Below are 20078 nucleotides of genomic sequence, written 5' to 3'. Positions count from 1 at the left end.
TTTACAAAAAATATGTCCTTTATTCTTTTGGCTTTGAAATTATATTACCATATGAGCGGACAGTAGTCACTTCTGGCATGCAGTTCACTAAAACACTACAAGCGCAATGAAAGATGGCTACTGATTGTTTCATGGTTTGTATCTACAGATATGGGGACCATACATGTGTTTCATCATGTGTTACAGTCATAGACAATAAAAAAGATGGACATAGCTTCCTGGTCAGAAAAAATGAAGCCAATGTGGAAGTGCCTAAAAACCTGTATTCTATCTGAAGGCCACCAGATGACGATAGCTGCGGTTGCAAAAAACACTTCCTGTCCCGTGAAGGGCTCTTTCTTGAGCTCTGTAAACACTTTGTTGCTGAGTTCATTATCTTAGTCGCTCGATTTGGGTAAATAAAAATGAATTAATTTGTAAAACTTGCTCATACCATGTTTCAAAAAACCTCATCAGTTGAATTGTCAATTACCAGTCAGTAGCCAATGAGCAAGCAGTGTCATAGTCAGACCCACCCGTTTGTCATCACATCCAATTTCTTGCAACCAAGGCTGCAACAGTGGAAACGTTCATCTCAAAGCTTCAAATCGCAACTTTGGAAACTGTTGAGTTGATGTCACAGTAGTTACGTCCATCTTTTATATTGTCAAAGGTTACAGTGCAGAATGAAAAAAAAAACTCTTCTAGAAAAGTGTGAATCAACGTCAAAGACTGGAAAAATGCACTCATATCTACAGTGAAAATGTTATTTATAATCAATAGCATATAAGCAACCTGCAGACCCTAATGCACACAGACACACTCGCTCACATAAAGAGATAGATGCCTACATTCACGCAGTCCCATTCTTACATAGATAAACATATACAAATATACAGACACACTCGCCCTTTGTCTCGCACACACAAATGTGACCGTCACACATGGTATTACATAGCAGTGGGGATAAAAAGTGCTTCATCTTATACATCAAATGTGTGATGCATACTGTGAGCCCAAATATCTATAATATTTACAAACCAAACCACTACATTAAATCACACGCTCAATTTAAACATGAATGGCATACAAACATCTGTGATATTATAACCAACCTTTAATGTGATATATTGTAATGTTCTAGCTTGACAGCAGTTAGAAAGATCTTTTTAGAATATTTCATTACGTAAGGAGTTCTGGGAGGAAGTGGGGTGGAGGATAAAGGGAGGACGACAAACGTATGTGAAAGACACTGCGCTGTGAGACGAGCAGGTTTGAGTGTTATTCTCAGAGACGCGTTTTGCGAAAATGTGCTTATTTGCTTCACTGCCAGAGCCAGTGAGAAGATTATTACCACTCTTATATCTGTACATTAGCCAAATGTGACGCTTGAAGCTAATTAGCTTATTTAAACCATGGAAGTTTGTTAGGGGGATTTGTAGTCTTTATTATGGAAGGACAGTGCAGACGATAAGAGAGCAGAGGAAGAGGCAGAGCAAATGACCCAGGGCAGATTCAAACCCAAGTTTTTACATTAGCATTTTGGAGATAAATTATCTGAATTTCAAGAGTGGGACCACCCCTCCAAACACGCTCCTTTCGGGTCTTATCTATTTATGACTCTCCAGTTCTACAAGCTGTTCCTTCTTGTTTTTGTGCCTCACCCTTTTTTCCAAGTCTTTCACTTCTTCACATGGGGATCTGCCAGGCCTGGGAGTTGCCGCCAGTCCCCATCGAGGCCTTCCCCAAACCGCAGCTCAATTCTTAATTAAGCCATTCGCCTTTATCTACTAAAAACGCTGCCAAACCTAAAATGAGGACGTGGGCCCAGCTAGTGAAACGACATATGGGGTTGGGATAGGAACTAACAGGTGTAGAGAATGTGTAGAGGAAAAGGGATAAAACCAGGACTTAACTTTATCATTTACTAATAAAGTAATATTATGGAGAGGTAAAAACAAAAACTAATGAACTGTGCTTAACTTAGCATGAAGACAGTAATCAGGGAGGTCAACAATGTCCAGTAACACTTTATATGAAGAGGTTTGCATAAAACTAAGATGACACCCATCGTGAACATGAGGGTTCCAACTGTTGTCATTTAGAATATTTTAATCCTAACCTGACTCTGACATTATTCCAGAAGCCTTTAACATTATCCAACATGAACCATTATAAAAACTATATTAAAGTATTCGTCGTGAAAAAACGGGGTAAAAAAAAAAAGCTAATTAGCCTTATGTGCTAAATTGTCATATTTGATTAGGCTTGGGATTGGCAGCTGTGAAACCATTCATAATTGTGTCAATATGTTTCCTTGACCTCCAGTGGTAAACAAGGAACTGGACTGCCCATTAAACCCTAGTCTTGGACCAAAGACACCTAAAACAATGTTAACTTTGAATTAAAATAACATACGACCAAATAAAACAAATCGTTTTCCGTGCTCCCAACCAGTGTCAATTATTATTTCAGTGCCAATCCAAGACCAATGCACACCACCTCCAATACAGTTGTACCCAAAAATGCCAATCAGCACAAACTAGACAGGCACACTTGTTTAAACCACAGCAGTTAGCAGTTATAGCTTCATGAGTGAGAATAACTGATGGTGTATACATCATCATCTGGAACCTTTTTGCAGTGACTGTGCTCTGGCTTGATGGGACTATAGTTAAATTTACTAACAAAGACTTTATCAATTCCATACATGAATTTGTGTAAGGCTTCTGCTGCTATTTTATTAGTATGCTAAAATTACCTCAATTTTATATATACATACATTCTCAAACAAAAAATCTAGATGTTTGACACTTTTAGCCCGAGTCTGGCCTTCATGCTCAGTTCAGCTAACAATCCCTTGGCTCTAGCTTTATACTAAACAGATGGAAATGGGAGTGGTAGCAATTTTGTCATCAAACTCTCTATAAAAGAGCAATCAAGAGTATTTCCCAAGGAACAAGTTTCCTTTAATGAGTCTCATTCCTTTTCTTGCATACATTCAGCTTCTCTGTATTTGGAGACTTGTAATTTCTACTGAAATAGGAACAATACAGATTTCAACAATCAGTGATGGTACATCAGTAAATGCAATGTGTTTGTTCATTGCACTTTAGTGGCGTGTTCGTTATTTCAGCTTTGTATACCGTATGAACCAAGAGCATTCTGGCATTGACCCTGCATTGTACGAGTTTCAGGTGGTTGTTGTATTTTCCAGCATTGACTTAGTCTGCCCTTGGTGATTTTACAACAGTGAAAGCAGTGGACACATTCTCACGATAATGAAACAAAACAATGTAGAAAACATTCTTTCGCATTAAAAAACGAAACTGGAAACTGGAAAGGAAAATTCACAGAAGAATGTGGAGCAATTGTTAAGTGATACAGCGATTGTTAAATTCAAGACACTGGATTTATAGTAGTAGCAGCAGCACTAGCTACAGAAAACTTAACAGTACACTCAAGTGTGTCAGTAACAAAAACCAATAGGAGAATCACAAGCGTTTTGCAGAGAGGCTGTTCTGTTTCCCACTCAAACTCTGGCAGTGTCTGCTGGACAGTTTGTTTTCGTATTCCCCATATATTGACATAACCACATTCCCATTCCATGCCTACATGGCACAGACTCCTCATGTTGGAACAATCAACACAAATGTAAATCTATATATCCCCTATATATATAAGCTTTAAACAAAGTTCCCTCATGTCTCTGATGCATTCTTTTTTTGTTGTTGTTCCTTTTTAAGAAGTCTATTTCTTTCGGTCTTTCAAGTCTTTTGCTTTATTTTCTCTTTCCCTATTTTCTTTTTCGTATTTGTCCTTATCTGACTTTGTCACACTGTTATATGATGGCGGGGAGGCTGTGGAGGGGGTCATGTCCATTTTCTCTGACGTGGAGTTCTCATTGAACTTGCTGATGACCATCACATCCTTGTCAGGGTCATGCATGCCCTCTTTCAACTGCTCCTTGTAGAGGGCTGAGGCCTTCTTCATGGCCAGGCGGATCATGTAGCGCCGGAAGGCTCTCTGGATGATTATAGCAGACATTTCCTCCTGTTTGCGGCGCAACGTGGTGGTGATGGGCTCGTAAGACACCTTAGAGGGGTTGGAGGCCATAAAGCGGTCCTCCATCTGTCCGCGCAACATGTCCATTTCACCGCCTTCACCCAAAACTCTTTTAGTGAAGGCAAACAGAATATCGAGGCAGTGGATGCGCTCACCACTCACCATGGGCAGGTCCATGGAGATGAGCTGAATCATGTTAGGCTTGGGTATGCGTAGAGGTGGATCTAGAGCATCTGCAAAGTCAGAGAGTTTGCTGTACGCCACAAACTGCGTGGCATCAGGATCAAAGCGTTCCCACACTTCATAGAACATCTCAAAGTCATCCTCGCTCAGTGGCTCGGCACTCTCCTCAGTGGCCACGCTAAAGTTTTCCAGGATCACAGCAATGTACATGTTGACCACAATGAGAAAGCAGATGATGATGTAGCTGACAAAGAAGAAGATGCCTACTGATGGATTGCCACAATTGCCTTTGTAGGAGTTGCCTGGGTGCTCCAGCTGGCTCTCACAGTCAGGGTCCCTCTTGTTAAGTATGGGTGCCAGCAGGCCATCCCACCCAGCTGAGGTGGTAATCTGAAACAAACAGATCATACTGTTCCCAAAGGTCTCGAAATTGAACATGTCATCGATTCCTGCCTCCCGCTTGACATAAGCAAAGTTGGACATGCCAAAAATGGCATAGATAAACATAACAAGAAAGAGGAGGAGGCCAATGTTGAACAGGGCAGGGAGTGACATCATCAAGGCAAAGAGAAGCGTCCGGATGCCCTTGGCACCTTTGATAAGGCGGAGGATTCGGCCTATCCTGGCCAATCGTATCACTCGGAACAGTGTCGGGGACACAAAGTACTTCTCGATAACTTCAGATAAAAACATGCCTGCAAAGGAAAAAGAAGCCCCATTGGATTTTTTTGTGTTGATATAATTTTTATATTTTTTTAAACACCATCAAATGAAAAGAACTTTAGGACATCTCCTTACCTACAATCGAAAGGATCACCACCACAAAGTCAAAAATATTCCAGCCAATGGTGAAGTAATAGTGACGCAGTGAAATCATCTTGAGCACACACTCCCCAGTGAAGAGCACAATAAAGACCAGATTAATCCAGTACAGGATATGGTCCATCTCTTTCGTCTGGGCATCCGTCTCTACCATCATGGTCACCATGTTAAGGCAGATGAGGATCATGATCACGATGTCAAAGGCCTGCTTTGTGATGAAGTCAAAGACACAGCCTTGAAACGCATTCTGAAAAAAAAGAGAGACAAGGAATGAAAACAAATGAGTCATTTCACTCTGCTTGGAGTTGATTAGAAAGACCTAGGAGTCCGAGTCTCACTGTTGGTCGAGGTATAGGTTTCTGCGGCTTCTTGGACCCCAGCTTCTTCATGGCGTTGTAGTATTTCTTCTGTTCTTCAGTCATGAAGATGTCCTGACCTCCCAAGTAAAGAGAGCAAAAACTTGGTTATAACCACATACTTTGAAAAAACAAAACAAAACAAAAACCCAAAATGAATCTGGTTTTAATTTTCAGATTTTTTAAAATCAGCATTCTAGTTGTTATTATTTTGGAAATTTAGCTCATTTGTGTTTTGTTTGATGATTATATTATATTTGTATATTTCCTTGTTTATTGTTGCGATTCCATTTGCTGTTACATTTTGTACATCATTTTACTCTTTCCTAAAGGCTTTAAATTTCAGCCAAAAAATTACTACACTCTATTAATCAAAGATATAGATTTCCCTCTCGGCATCATACACACTATACACATCCCACTCTCATTGCTGCTCACTGATTGCATACATATCTCAGGGGGTGGCTGGTGTCAGCACGGAACAACCATCTGTGTGATGCTTTGGAGCCACTGTACCACACCAGCCGATAACATGTCTCAGTCAGTCAAATCAGACCGGCCATCATGCAGAAACTGTCAATGTAGACCCATCCCCTCCCCGTCCTCTCCATCATAAATCTCTCGGGTGTTGTCGATTCTACTTGTTAGTCTGCATGGCTCAATGGAGGGTACATTTCCACACTGCATGTGCTACGACACTGCTCGTGCATACAGAAGCAGCTTTAGATGACCATTATTTTGTAGCTCACTGCTTTCTTTAACACAGCCCTGGGTCTACCTTAGCTATATTTGCCCTGCTTTGTACCCAGGCTGTGTGTGCTCTCTGCACAGTGTGGCACAGGACTGCTTCCTACTGGTGTTCCAATTTCAAAAGAAGCGACACTGTAATGCACTACCAAAGCTATTTGTGTCAACATTAATAAAAATAGGTGGCATTGTGGCTCAAGAGAGACACGCTCTTCTATTATATTTTATTCACGATTTTGTGTTTTCTAAGAAATATTACTGCAGGGATGTATAAGTGAGTTATCTAAGAAATCTCCATATCTGCCTTAATTGAAAATGTAGCCCATATAATTTGGTCCACAAATAAACCCCACATTAGCATTTATAACATTTACTCAACAAAAATGAGACACAGAACAAAGGTGGAAGCTTGCAGTTAACTCAACAACAACATATTTAACAAGTCTGAATTTCATTGCTGTTGTAACACGAGACATTTAATAAATCCAGAAACCAAATAAATAATCCATCATTTTATTTTTGCACAGCCATGTCTAGATGTATAATATCTAGACAACATAACACAGCTGTATGCATCTATCAAATTTGACAAATCTGCAAATACATCCCCATTTTTTTACTTAAAAAAATGTTATCCACCTCTTAAAGTGATTTAAAAAGTGATTTCATACTAAACACATTTTTGGTGTTTTGAGCAAACTATAGTTTTACATTTACGCAAAGACAGAGGAGCTACATGTCCAAAATCTGCTTGTAATTAATAAACTGGAGAGGAAAACTAGAAGGAATTGTCTCTGGTGACTAAACAGTGTGAAGATTTCACTGCAGATTGACAACACAAATTAGCTAGCTCACTGCAATTAGGAATCCTAAAAAGTCATTAGAATAAAAATGGTAACTCTCTTAAATTGAACTCTATAATGAGAATCCTTTGCTGTGTTAAGACCTAGCCAAAAAAATACAATAAATAAAGGTAATACTTTACAAATAATATAACTTAAAATGCCCAAACTGAAAGAAGCCTATAAAATATGTCGGTTTACATTAGCTGACAGAAACTATTAGTCAATATAACTTTTAAATGAAGATGTAACTTATCTTTTTCTTCTGCTGATTGAAGTTGTCGATAATGACACCAATGAAAAGGTTGAGTGTGAAGAAGGAGCCAAAGATGATGAAGATGACAAAGTAGAGGTACATGTACAAGTTTACTTCATATTTAGGCTGTTCTTCCAACTAGAAAAGTAAAAAAGAGCAAATTTAAAGTTATACCAGCTACCATAAAAATGTAATATGTAATATGATGAAAATATTAAAACATAGATTATATTAAAATATAAAAGCAAGGACTTTTCACTATGTGGAAGCAAACCTACAACTCTGTTAAACATCTACTTACATCCCGAGAGTCCACAGCTGCATACATGATGTCCATCCAACCCTTAAATGTTGCCTAAAAGCAGGTAACAGAAGAAACAGTATTTTAGCAGGAGATGGGCAGTTTCTCTATGAGAGCTAGACAAGACTGTAGAAGTCCTTAACCCATCGTCAGGACTTGTAGGTGCTCTTTTGAGCACTGCCAAAACCCTACAAAATGACCACAAAGCAACCTCCAGTAGAAACAATCAAAAATAGACTTCATGAGGATGGCCTTAGGGTTCGGCATCTTCTAGTGGCCCCTGTGCTCACTCTGCTTGGTACCGGAGCTCAAGTGGCACCTAAGTGCAGTGGCAAAGATGAAAACCAGCACAAAGAGATTTTATAGTGATGCCACAGTAATTCTACTTTAGAAACATGAACATGTTTGCATGACAGCAAACAGCTTCTGCCTCTAAACAGTTTCAGCAGCCTGACTGCTTGTACATGTTGAAGTTTGCACACTTGTCCTTTTATGTAATAAAAATAAAAGTAACGTTTATAACCATGCTGTAGACTGCGCCACTGTTTCCCTCTTCTGGCACACAGACTGAAATCAGCTGACTGTAGTGCAAGTGGAACTGATAAGTGGAATCGATAGGCAAGCAGACTAATAAGTCCAAGGAATGGAACTACAAGGTTAGCACAATTATTTTTCATTATACTCTCATAATGGCAATATAGGGCTACAGATTCTTCAGTCCTTCTCTCTTTATACATGGAAGGACCGGCTGTGTGCTTTCTTTGCTTTAGGATTTTGAACTGTGTGTGTAGGTCATCAAATTGAGACATACCACCAAATACAAATGACCTAATCCAAAAATGACCATCAAACGTCAAAATGACCTTTTGACTAAGTGGTCCTGTCAAACCTCTCACCTAACCCCAAATGGTTCTGTGTTGAAGTGTGCTGGTCAGATGGTGGCTTTGTGTTTGAGTTTACATGTTTTTCTTTTCCTGCTTGTTTTTTTTCCTCAATTTGACCAGAGTAAAATCTCCCAATCTATACGAATAAGTGGATATAGTTTACGGATGGATGGCGCCAACTGCAAGATTAAAGCTAAAGACAGACTCAAATCACAAAACAGAATTGTAGAAGTCAGACAGTTTCGGCATAAATGATTCCAAATACATATGTATACTTTGAGATTTCTGCTCTTTTCTTCTTAATGCCAATTGCAATCTAAACTCACCACTTGCAACAGAGCCAGATAGCCGGCTCCCACATTGTCAAAGTTGATTTTAACATTCTTCCAGCGGGCACTGTCATTCAAGCTCAGGCAGTCAGACTTGTTGTTGACGACTTCGCTAGGGAAGGGCTCATCCGTGGTGGCATTGACGCAGTAGTAGTACTTGCCCGCAAACAGGTTGACACCCATGATGCTGAAGATGAGCCAAAATATGAGGCAGACCAGCAGCACGTTCATGATGGAGGGGATGGCTCCCAGCAATGCATTCACCACAACCTGGGGATGTCGAAACACACAGTCTGACTCAGAACTCACCGTTTTCTCAAATCAAAGTCTGTGCTAAAGAAGGATAACTGGCCATTACAATTATCTTATCACTTAGCTGTCAGAAGCACATGTGGTCAACTGACTGGATTGAGCCAAAATGTTTATGCTTTCAGAACAAATACCAAGACTGAATCAAAAGTTAACAGTGAAGCTGTGTTACTCAGAGCTGTGATTAATAAACAGTATCTGCACACATAAAGCTCTTAACACCATACATATCTACTTAACAACATGACAGTTGGAAAGAAGAAGGTGGATAGGTGAAAAGGCTACCATTTGAAAGGTAAAAAAGCAAAACAGAAAAAAACCTTAGAGAGGCGGGATGAAGTCACAACATTTTGTTTGACTGTAAATGAAAAAAAGACACACAACAAAGAAAAAAATTACAGGTCAAAGGCACCACGCAAGCAATGCCAGAAAAACAATGCCTGAGAACAGCTATATACAGCAATCCATTAACACAATGTGAAGAAAGTCATGCAGAGAGAACAATTACAGTGTCCAACTGTAAGGAAATGATACATTTACAGAAGTTTTAAAAGCATGCAGTCTTACAGACAGGCCCCCTAAAAAGCTAAAACCTTCTTACAATACCTCTGTAAAAAGATTTATCAAGTAACATTAAAATATTGAAACACGAAAGTAAAAAAAATATGGGGGCATTTTCCCTTCAGCATATCTAAAAGCATATCTAACAAAAACACTGAGAATGTCTATACAGCTTCAGCGATACAGAGAACAAAAAGAATGTCATAAGAATTCACCTTTCTAAGGAAAATAAAGACGTAGGCTGAAAGTTCAAATGAGCATTTTTACATACCGTTTGCAAAATAAACCTATTTACATTACATTGCCCAGAGTTAGATGATAGCAATGATATCGCTACCAAAAGTCTTTATAAGTCTTGGTCATACTGTTTTTCTTAATGGAGAATTATATGTGGAATGAAACTGGGTGCTCATTGACTAATGATCTGACAAGTCATTAATCAGTGAGCACATGCTCAGAACCTGGTGGCTGTAGTTCAGGAGGTAGAGCTTCCTGTAAAAGGGAAGTTTTTCCATCCCACTGTCGCCAAAGTGCTTGCTCATAGGGGGTCATATGATTGTTGGGTTTTTGTCTGTATGCATTATTGTAAGGGTCTTCCCGACAATATAATGCACCTTGAGGCAAGTGTTGCTGTGATTTAGCGCTGTATGAATAAATTAGAAGTGAAAATTGAATTGAATAGAACAGGTCATCTACTAATCAGAAAGTTGGTGGTTTGATCTCAGGTTGCTTTTTAAAATTTAGAGCAGGTCATCATCTTTGCATGACACAGCCAGCACTCAGGTTGCAGTTAGTTATTTATATATTTTTAGGTTCTCAGACAAATCAAGCCAGAATACACTAAATTTTCTTTAAAAAGTAGAGACTTCTTAGTCTTGTTAGTAGAAACAACACGAAGCAATCATAGAGGAAAGCTCAGCTTGGGGTCGTGACATACCACTGTACTAAGTGATAGAAAGTTTGAAAGTAGCCAATCCAAGAGCATTATTCATCTCGGGCAGTCCAGTATTCCAGAATCGTAACATTTTACTGCCCGTAGCTCTCTCACGTATTTCGGGCATATTTAGGGTTTAAACTATAAAAATAGGGATTTATATGCATGTCAGAAATGTGTGTTTTTAACAATTTGCAGGTGCTCAAGGCGTCGACTGTACTAACTAACAAGAGAGTGGTATTTTTTTCCCTTAACTATTGGTACATAAACAGATAAAAGTAAAACTGAATTCCATCATATTTTACAATTTAACTGAATATCTGAAACCTAGACATTTTGAAGCATATGGAAGATGTAATTGGTTGGTGTGAGAATTGATCTTAATTCTTTTTTTTCAACTTGCCCACAAACAGTATTCCTGCTGTTCTTACCCTCATGCCCTCAAACCGAGACAAGGCCCTCAGGGGCCGTAGAGCTCGCAGTGTCCTCAGAGATTTGATGGCACTAAGCTCAGAGTAGCCCAGAGCATTTGCTACCAGGCTGACCAAGGACACCTGAGAGGAGATAATATCAGATAAGCAGGGTGAAGGGTGAAAAATGAAAGGATTTCACTTGCTCTGTGCTATAATGAGTGTTAGAAAAACAACTTCAAGTAAAGAAATGACAGAACAATAAGTTAACTACAATTATGTCAGCATGGCTGTTATTAAAGTTAATTTTCTTTCTTGTCAAATGTTTAATGAGCTGGCTTATGTTATCACAAAGAATGGAGGGAAGAAGATTCAGCTGACTTTGCTAACTTAAGTCTTGGTGTGGGCCATGGTAGCGGTCTGTTCCAGTTACCAGTCCATATGCTGTTAAGGTGCTTTCTGGTTCTATTGTCTCATTGTACACCAGATTGGAGGCTTAATTTTAATAAGAGCGAACACTGAATATACTTACGTCTACAATTAAGAAGTCCAGCCAGCACCAGGCATTGGTGAAGTACTTGACAAAGCCATATGCCACCCACTTTAACAGCATTTCAAGGATGAAGACATAAGTGAACACTTTGTCTGCGTACTCTAGCACGGTTTTGATGGTCCGCCGCTGCTCGATGTAAATGTCCTCAAAAGCCTGTGCAGCATGGAATATTTTATAGAAACTTTAGATAGAAATAGTGAAGTGTGAAATAAGTGATTCATCAAAGATCTATTCAGAATGTTAACAGGTACAATAACTGCTTAGAGAACTGAAGCTGTCCTAAATGTGGTGCTTTCAGACTGTGAAATAAAAACAGAAAGTATATAAAAGCAAGCCAAACGAGTGCAGTGAAGAACAAACTCTGTTCATAAGACAGACCCCAGCAGTGTTTATCAAGATGTCTAACACCCACTCACCAGTGCTCCACTGCTCAGCAGAATCATGAATATGATGAAGGATTCAAACCAGTTATGCTCTACTATGATAAAGCAGGTTTTCCTGAGTGTCCACCAGCTCTTAAACTTGTCTCCCTCCTCACTGATCTGGCAGCACTGGAACCTGCGCACACAGCCTGCAGGCACAGAGAAAACAGAATGAGAAATGAAACCCAGGTATCAAAACTCCATGGTGAATCAACACATAAACACGGCCCCACTGGATAACATATTGCGGGACTGCTTTCTGTTATCCAGATAAGTTATATGAATACGAACTGCATGCCTTAATACGGTAAAGGTTGTTGCTAACATTTTAGCCAACAAAATCCCAGAATAAACTGAATTTTCACAGCTGTTACAATAATTGAGTCTTTTGTTGTTATTTCACATAACACTGCTTCTGTCCTGTTCATGACTTCTTGAAGTTTCATTGTGATCAGGGTCGACCCTCCCCCCCACACACTGTTTTTATTGAAGAATTTTCATATTCTGTGATTGACTGCAATAAGTTGTGGTGACCAAATGGTTGCCCAGGGGTTGAGGGTGTTGTATTCTGTTGTATTTGTATTGTGTTGTATTTCTGGGTGCTACTTTGATTGCAAAGCTGTTGCTCAGATTAGCTGGTGAGAGGCAACCAGTTTCCAAACATTTAGGTCTGACTCGGACCGACTGGATTCACTTTCACACAGATTGGAGTCAGTTTGTGCCAATAAGTCCATATTATTGGCACAGTAAGTCGCTGGAGTAGTCCATCCAACTCAAATAGTTGTCAACTGGTTGTACAGTCGTATAGCCAAAAGTTTTGAGAATGACACAAATATTGGAAATTGGAAAAGTTGCTGTTTAAGGTTGTATAATAGCAATTTGCATATACTCCAGAATGTTATGAAGAGTGATCAGATGAATTGCATAGTCCTTCTTTGCCATGAAATTTAACTTAATCTCAAAAAAAACCTTTCCACTGCATTTCATTGCTGTCATTAAAGGACCTGCTGTGATCATTTCAGTAATCGTCTTGTTAACTCAGGTGAGAATGTTGATGAGCACAAGGCTGGAGATCATTATGTCAGGCTGATTGGGTTAGAATGGCAGACTTGACATGTTAAAAGGAGGGTGATGCTTGAAATCATTGTTCTTCCATTGTTAACCATGGTGACCTGCAAAGAAACACGTGCAGCCATCATTGCGTTGCATAAAAACGGCTTCACAGGCAAGGATATTGTGGCTACTAAGATTGCACCTAAATCAACAATTTATAGGATCATCGAGAACTTCAAGGAAAGAGGTTCAATTCTTGTTAAGAAGGCTTCAGCGCATCCAAGAAAGTCCAGCAAGCGCCAGGATCGTCTCCTAAAGAGGATTCAGCTGCTGGATCGGAGTGCCACCAGTGCAGAGCTTGCTCAGGAATGGCAGCAGGCAGGTGTGAGTGCATCTGCACACACAGTGAGGCGAAGACTGTTGGAAGATGGCCTGGTGTCAAGAAGGGCAGCAAAGAAGCCACTTCTCTCCAAAAAAAATATCAGGGAGAGATTGATCTTGTGCAGAAAGTATGGTGAATGGACTGCAGAGGACTGGGGCAAAGTCATATTCTCAGATGAAGCCTCTTTCCGATTGTTTGGGGCATCTGGAAAAAGGCTTGTCCGGAGAAGAAAGGGTGAGTGCTACCATCAGTCCTGTGTCATGCCAACAGTAAAGCATCCTGAGACCATTCATGTGTGGGGTTGCTTCTCATCCAAGGGAGTGGGCTCACTCACAATTATGCCCAAAAACACAGCCATGAATAAAGAATGGTACCAAAACACCCTCCAACAGCAACTTCTTCCAACAATGCAACAACAGTTTGGTGAAGAACAATGCATTTTCCAGCACGATGGAGCACCGTACCATAAGGCAAAAGTGATAACTAAGTGGCTCGGGGAACAAAACGTTGAAATTTTGGGTCCATGGCCTGGAAACTCCCCAGATCTTAATCCCATTGAGAACTTGTGGTCAATTCTCAAGAGGCGGGTGGACAAACAAAAACCCACTAATTCTGACAAACTCCAAGAAGTGATTATGAAAGAATGGGTTGCTATCAGTCAGGATTTGGCCCAGAAGTTGATTGAGAGCATGCCCAGTCAAATTGCAGAGGTCCTGAAAAAGAAGGGCCAACACTGCAAGTACTGACTCTTTGCATTTGTCATGTAATTTGAAACGTATGAAGTTCTTGTAATTATATTTCAGTACATCACAGAAACAACTGAGACAAAGATCTAAAAGCAGTTTAGCAGCAAACTTTGAGAAAACTAATATTTGTGTCATTCTCAAAAAGCAAGGTTGCACTTATGTCACCTCACAGTTTAACAGCAATCGCTATCCTGTAGCAACTACATCACTATTTGTGGAGGAATTTTGGGAAATCTATTTCAGACCTATGATGTTCTGGCTCGATTCTGAATGTAAGTAGTGAATGGGAATTTTTATGTATGCAGATGGCAACAGCGAACTTAGAAGATGCTGTTTAGTAGTTGGGACCAAAGAAGAGCTTTGATGTAATCCCTTTTTGATCCAACTGAATGTGTTAACAAAATTACCCACAAGAAATCAGTCAGCTTTTTTTGTTTGAGGGGTTTTATTTTGTAAATAACCTTAAAGTGACTGAAATAAATATCCAAACATCCAGAAATGTCCTAATGTCATTAATTATTGATTTCAATCATTTTTTTACGCAAAAACTGATAAACCAACCAAGCTTACTGCTCTAGATCTGTGACCATGCTTCACTGCAAACTATTAAAGTGGTGTGATTCAAATCAAAGTCACATGTTAAGCATGCCTGTTTAGCTCACAACCTGAGTAGGCAACCAGATGCCACAAGGCTGAATGCAGTGGCCCAGGGTTGGTTCTGACCCAAGGCCCTTTGCTGTACATCTTCTCCCACACACTCTCACACTCTCTGCTTTCCTGTCTCTCTTCTATGCTATCTTATGAAAATGCAAAAGCTTAAAAAAATTGAAAAACAAGATCAAAGGAGTCCACAAAACTTTCAGGCAGCATACAGAATTCAGTTCAGTTTATTTTTTTTCACCAACATTTCATAAAATCTTTCCATGCAGTTGTTTGAAAATCCACTGAAAGTTAAAATATGATTGCTCACTGAAAGGGTCTTAATGTTCTATTTGACATATTAGTAACATAGAATAGCGTTAAAATATGTTGTTCTTTGTTAATTCATTCGGGGTCTTATGCTTTCATCTGCTGCTATGATTTACGCACACTCATAATGCAAGTCATAATATATTGCTTACATCTGTTATATGCATATTCACGATTGTACTGGAGGTGGCTCCAGTAGTGGTTTACACACCTAACAAGCAAAATATCTCTGCCTCGATCCCAGGAGGAGACACAAATCCCCTCAGGAAGGCCACGCGACATAAAAATCTCCCAAATTAAATAGTCAGAGCTACCCGCTGTAGTGACCCCTTTATGAACAGCAGAGCTGCTGAAAGTAGCTTTAATGGTACTAAAGGTATGTCAGATAAAATGTCAGGTTACATTACAAAACAACAGAACCCCACAGACCACATTTTTATCTGTTCCGCTGAGCATTTGAATTCACTGTCACTCAGTTGTTAGTCAGACAGACCTGTGCTAAGCACAAGCAGTTAATGCGATTTACTCCAAGTCTTGAAATGTGCTCTGGAAGTGTTTTGTCTCCCCATCTTCCTCGCTCTGGTCCACCTTCCCACTTTCCATCATCATCCCTGCCTATCACCCTTGCATCCCACTTACCCTCTGTAAAGCAGGCTTCTGGGTCCAGTGACTCCTCAGGTTCCAGCTCCACTGAATCAACCCCATCTCCAGGGGGGCGGATATCAACTGTGCTCCCCTCCGATGAGCTCAGTGGCTGGGGCTCTACGTCGAGCTTCTGCATGGATGAGGAAGGACACGAGAGGACAAAGTCACACTACAATGCATCACACTGAAGTCCCTTGGTTATAGGAGCCAACCTTCTGAGCTGGTTATCATTGTGATTCTCCAGTCACACGTACCCCAGTGCCACGATTGAATACCATAGTGTGAGGACTAGGCACTGTAATAGCTCACAGAGTTGGGCTCTTTAAAGTCATTGTATCATCATCATCACATGCAGCATCGATCAAATGTACCTACAGGCTTAGGAATTAGATTTATCTGATGGCTCAAATCAGAATACGTGGCATGGGGAAGTTGGCGTTATGGAAATGCACTGTGGGTACGTTTGATGTGACCTCAGTTCGAGGAATAGTTCATGCAGTATTCCAGTGCATTATCAATCCAAGCCTGAAATAGTACCAAGCAGAACGTGTGCTCCAGTGTTTTCATGTCCACTGAAACTGACTCAAAATCAATTTGTTAAAGATATTTATCCCATTTCTTTTCTAAAAATTATGATCTGAAATTCTTTTCCCACCCTCAATCCTAAAATCCACCTTCAGAACTGCCGCTGAAAATTTTCCTCAGTGACATGAAAACACCATTTATTTCCATTCCTTGAAAGCAGTGTACAAGCTCCTTCTGTTTGTGTTGAAGTAGACGGAGAACCACATTAGCTTACCAGCAAAAACCAGTACTGTGCACTGTTTATAAGACAGCATGTGGTCTGGCAGGTATTTTTTGGGTTCCCATTTGTAAAACATCCGGAATTAGCATCCACACATACCCAGAAACATCCAGGACTAAGATTTGTGTCCTCCACCTCAACCTTCTCTCTGCCCTCCTTACCGTGAATTATGCACACTGCTAACGCTTTTCTAAAACCCTCACATGCAGTGATGTCCATTACAAAATCATCTGCATATAGTGAGACTTTTTGGGTGACGCAAGGCTTCCTGTCTGTTTTCTTTGGGCAGAGATGGTGTTGTTTCCTCATGTCGGTCTGACAGTGCAGCAGCCCTGATTGCCGTGGGACCCAGCTAATACGGCATGGGAATGATGGAAGCATGCTGCTTGCAAGTGTTTTCTGGAAGGGTGGTTTCCTCCCGCTCTATTTCTCACCTTTAATAAGAAACCCATGTTACCTCTTCTGGATGTCAACTACATACAAGGCTTTTAGTCTTAACCTAACATATTTTTATCGGGATAATAACTGGTAGACTTAATTATCAGGTGATGAAATATTTGCAGTGTAACAAAAGTCGATAACACAGGGGCAGAAGCGCCAACAACAGAGGTGGCTTCTTAAGCATGTATATATAAAGCATTTGCCCTCATTTACATAACTCTGATTCAGTATAACCAGCCATGTGTTACCTGTTTTACCACCCTGCAAAAGTCATCATTTACACATCAGCATTTCTTTATTTTCTTCTCGGAAAGAATTCTGTTAAGAATCTTTCATCATTCCGCTATTACTCAAGTAAGACAAAAAACAAGTTTTTCATGTATGTATGCATGGGCTATGAACCAGACAAATGAATTTTGTCCAGCTAAAGCAAAATTCATTTCCCCATTCCATCTTTTTCCCCCTTACTCCTCTTCATTCTCCTCTTCCTCTCTTCCTTCATTCTCAAGCTCGGAGTGTTTGATGCCAATCAAGTCCCAAAACCAAGTCAAAAACCAAGCAATGAAATCAAAAGCAAACGTCATGTTAGATGAGTTTATCTATCAATGGAAAAAGAGGTGGTGTTGCTCATTCTTAATGGTTTGGAACTGCAATACAGCCTGATGCTCAGAGATAAATTATGAAAGGGGCGGGTGGGGTAGGGGGGGGTTACAGAAGGACTCAGAGGTTACAGCAGTGAGTGCCCTGCTGTTTGGGAAAGGGAGGGGATAAAGCAAAGAAGGAGGGGTAGGGTGGGGTAGGGGAACGGAGGGCAGACCAGGCAAAGAACAAAAATGGGCAATCCATTGAAGGTATGACAAAAAAGTAAGTGTGTTGTTTGTCTGTAAATGGCATAGGCAGTCCTCATGGTTAGTGCTATGGTACAATAAAGAGGTCTTACAATTCTCCTCTCACTGAAAACCTTGAGAGCGCCTGTGACACCGCTGCAATAACAAACGGGGGGTTAAACAAAGTAAGTCATACACAGCAAAAGCTAACATACAACCTCAAATCTGTTTTCACTGGTCAGCCCACAACACACAACAAGGGGACCACTTATCCTCAGAGAATATGACTTTAGCTGTCCCCAAATACACATTTCCTAACAGCAATGCAAAAACAGTGGGTTGACACGTCTCACACAACGCATACACAATAAGAACATCCACCAACCCCTCACCGGTGTAGCTCCTAATGTTTAAATTGATGTTCGCTATAATTTGAGTTTATGACATTAAATATTATGACAACACAGCATCGTTTGCTGCATGAATATAATGGCTCACCAACTACTCGATACAGGGTTTAAAGATCACCATTGCCTGATTCATATATGGATGATGAGGTGCCGTCGACATAATATAGTGGACATAGTCTTCTGGGTTGTTTTGAATCACAGATAATTGGCACCACACCCACAGTAACAGGTTGACATCACCGGGGAGCACAGTCTCAGTGCTCTGTCAGCCTGGCAAGGCTCAAGAGCAAATGTAGCTGCTGCTCTACTAGAATAGGCAATGAATTAGAAAAGAAAAACATGTCTTAAGGGTGAGGTAACTTGTTTTGTTTAAACATTTTATTAATGTCCGGACGCAAGCTGATAGAGCAACATCTCTACATTTCTAATAATACGGCTGCTTCATTAAGTCTTTCTCCACACAGGCACACATGTCCCCTAAAGAAAACAAGATATTAAGCAAGTCTACATGAAATATTACAGAGACACATAGCCTTATGTATATGGTCAACGTTAAACTGTTTCATTGGTCAAAATGCAAATTTGAGTCATTATTTGTAACGTTGTATCTTATTCTACTGCCAAGAGCTGCAGGTCTGACTAAAATCTCGAGCAGATTTCATCAGCAACACGGCATGATGCATGTACAAATGAGTCAGCAGGTGTGTTATTTTAAAACTGCTTGACTGTCTCTGGAAAATTTCTCAAAAGGCAATCTCTTGACTTATTCATATAGTGATTGACTTCTATTGGGTGTTAAGTTTACACATAAAGGAGCTAATCAAATACAAAAGCTGTGTCATTCAAGAGATTTCTGTTAATCTGACATACTGCAGTCACTTCATTTTTCATCTTACCTCTTTGCTGCCCTCCACGTCAGATGAGTCGCTACTGAAATCTTCTGTGTTTAGGTTCTCAAAGTCTGACTCGCCCACAGCAATAGGCACCGTGACTGTCAGGCTGGGGTTATGAATAAATGACATGTAGTCACAGTCCTCAACTGGGTATTTTCCCGTACTGTCCCGTCCTACACTGACCCCAACCACCAGCCCTCCTGGTCGTCCGTTGCCCTCCCTCATGTACACCCCACTGGGGTCTTTGGTGATTTCCACTGTTGTGTGATTGGAAATGCAGTTGCCCTTGCCATTGCTGTGTAGTTCATCCAGGGGTTTGCTTTCCTCAGCAAGACCAGAGCCCTTTCCGCCCCTGCCAAAGCACAAGCTCTGGAGGAACTGCCGCACTGCGTTTTTGACAAATGCGATGCCCCGCTGGATCCTGCCCACAGCAATTTGCAGGTTGTTCATCTCGCTGTCCTCATCGGTTGCCGCCAGGTTGTCGGCACTGAATGAACTCAGTAGGAGAGCCAGGAAGAGATTTAGAACCTAGGAAAGAGTCATGGCAGGAAAACATAAAAACTCTATTTTATACAGATTTAACTCTTTGCCCTATGAAGTCGACATTTGATAAAAACTCTACAGCTACGTACACCCCGGAAATGATTTGCAGCAACCTGGCGACTAGATACCATAGAAAGCGAATGATGTTTAGAGATAAACTTCCTAAAAAGAAACTTGCTCAAGTTACAAGCGAGCACCTGAAGCAAAGACCAATTAGAGTGAAGAATACAGCTAACTGATATATGACCTGGTAGTAAATATGTTAGCTCACCTACGCAACCGGAGCATAGAATGTCCACAAGCAACCAGTTTCATTAGATTCAACAACATGTGCCACAAGCAGATCGCTTCCAGTGTGTACGTAGCTTAATGGCTGTCCAAAGGTGAAAAACTTAAAAGAAAATATTGAGC

At 40.4% G+C, this 20078-nt stretch overlaps 1 protein-coding gene across 3 annotated transcripts in view; it reads right to left on the bottom strand.

Moving 5' to 3' along the window:
* Positions 1-20078, bottom strand: part of LOC146547631 (sodium channel protein type 2 subunit alpha-like) — a 42254-nt gene continuing 22176 nt past the window's right edge. For all 3 annotated transcript variants that reach the window (XM_085265649.1, XM_085265648.1, XM_085265651.1), the window contains exons 17-27: positions 19128-19652; positions 15743-15878; positions 11948-12102; positions 11511-11684; positions 11000-11122; positions 8762-9034; positions 7552-7605; positions 7251-7388; positions 5388-5492; positions 5026-5296; positions 1-4922 (exon numbers count right to left, since the gene is read on the bottom strand). In XM_085265649.1, the coding sequence (XP_085121775.1) occupies positions 3730-4922; positions 5026-5296; positions 5388-5492; positions 7251-7388; positions 7552-7605; positions 8762-9034; positions 11000-11122; positions 11511-11684; positions 11948-12102; positions 15743-15878; positions 19128-19652 (3147 nt within the window). In that variant the 3' untranslated portion in view covers positions 1-3729. The remainder of the gene's footprint in view (positions 4923-5025; positions 5297-5387; positions 5493-7250; positions 7389-7551; positions 7606-8761; positions 9035-10999; positions 11123-11510; positions 11685-11947; positions 12103-15742; positions 15879-19127; positions 19653-20078) is intronic.

The sequence above is a fragment of the Mchenga conophoros genome, linkage group LG23, assembly GCF_057382185.1.
Source record: "Mchenga conophoros isolate Kocher_MC1m ecotype Shallow Benthic linkage group LG23, M_conophoros_male_GT1.1, whole genome shotgun sequence".
Taxonomy (NCBI): domain Eukaryota; kingdom Metazoa; phylum Chordata; class Actinopteri; order Cichliformes; family Cichlidae; genus Mchenga; species Mchenga conophoros.
Note: the sequence above shows the minus strand (reverse complement) of the source record. Positions and strands in the feature narration are given on the sequence as shown.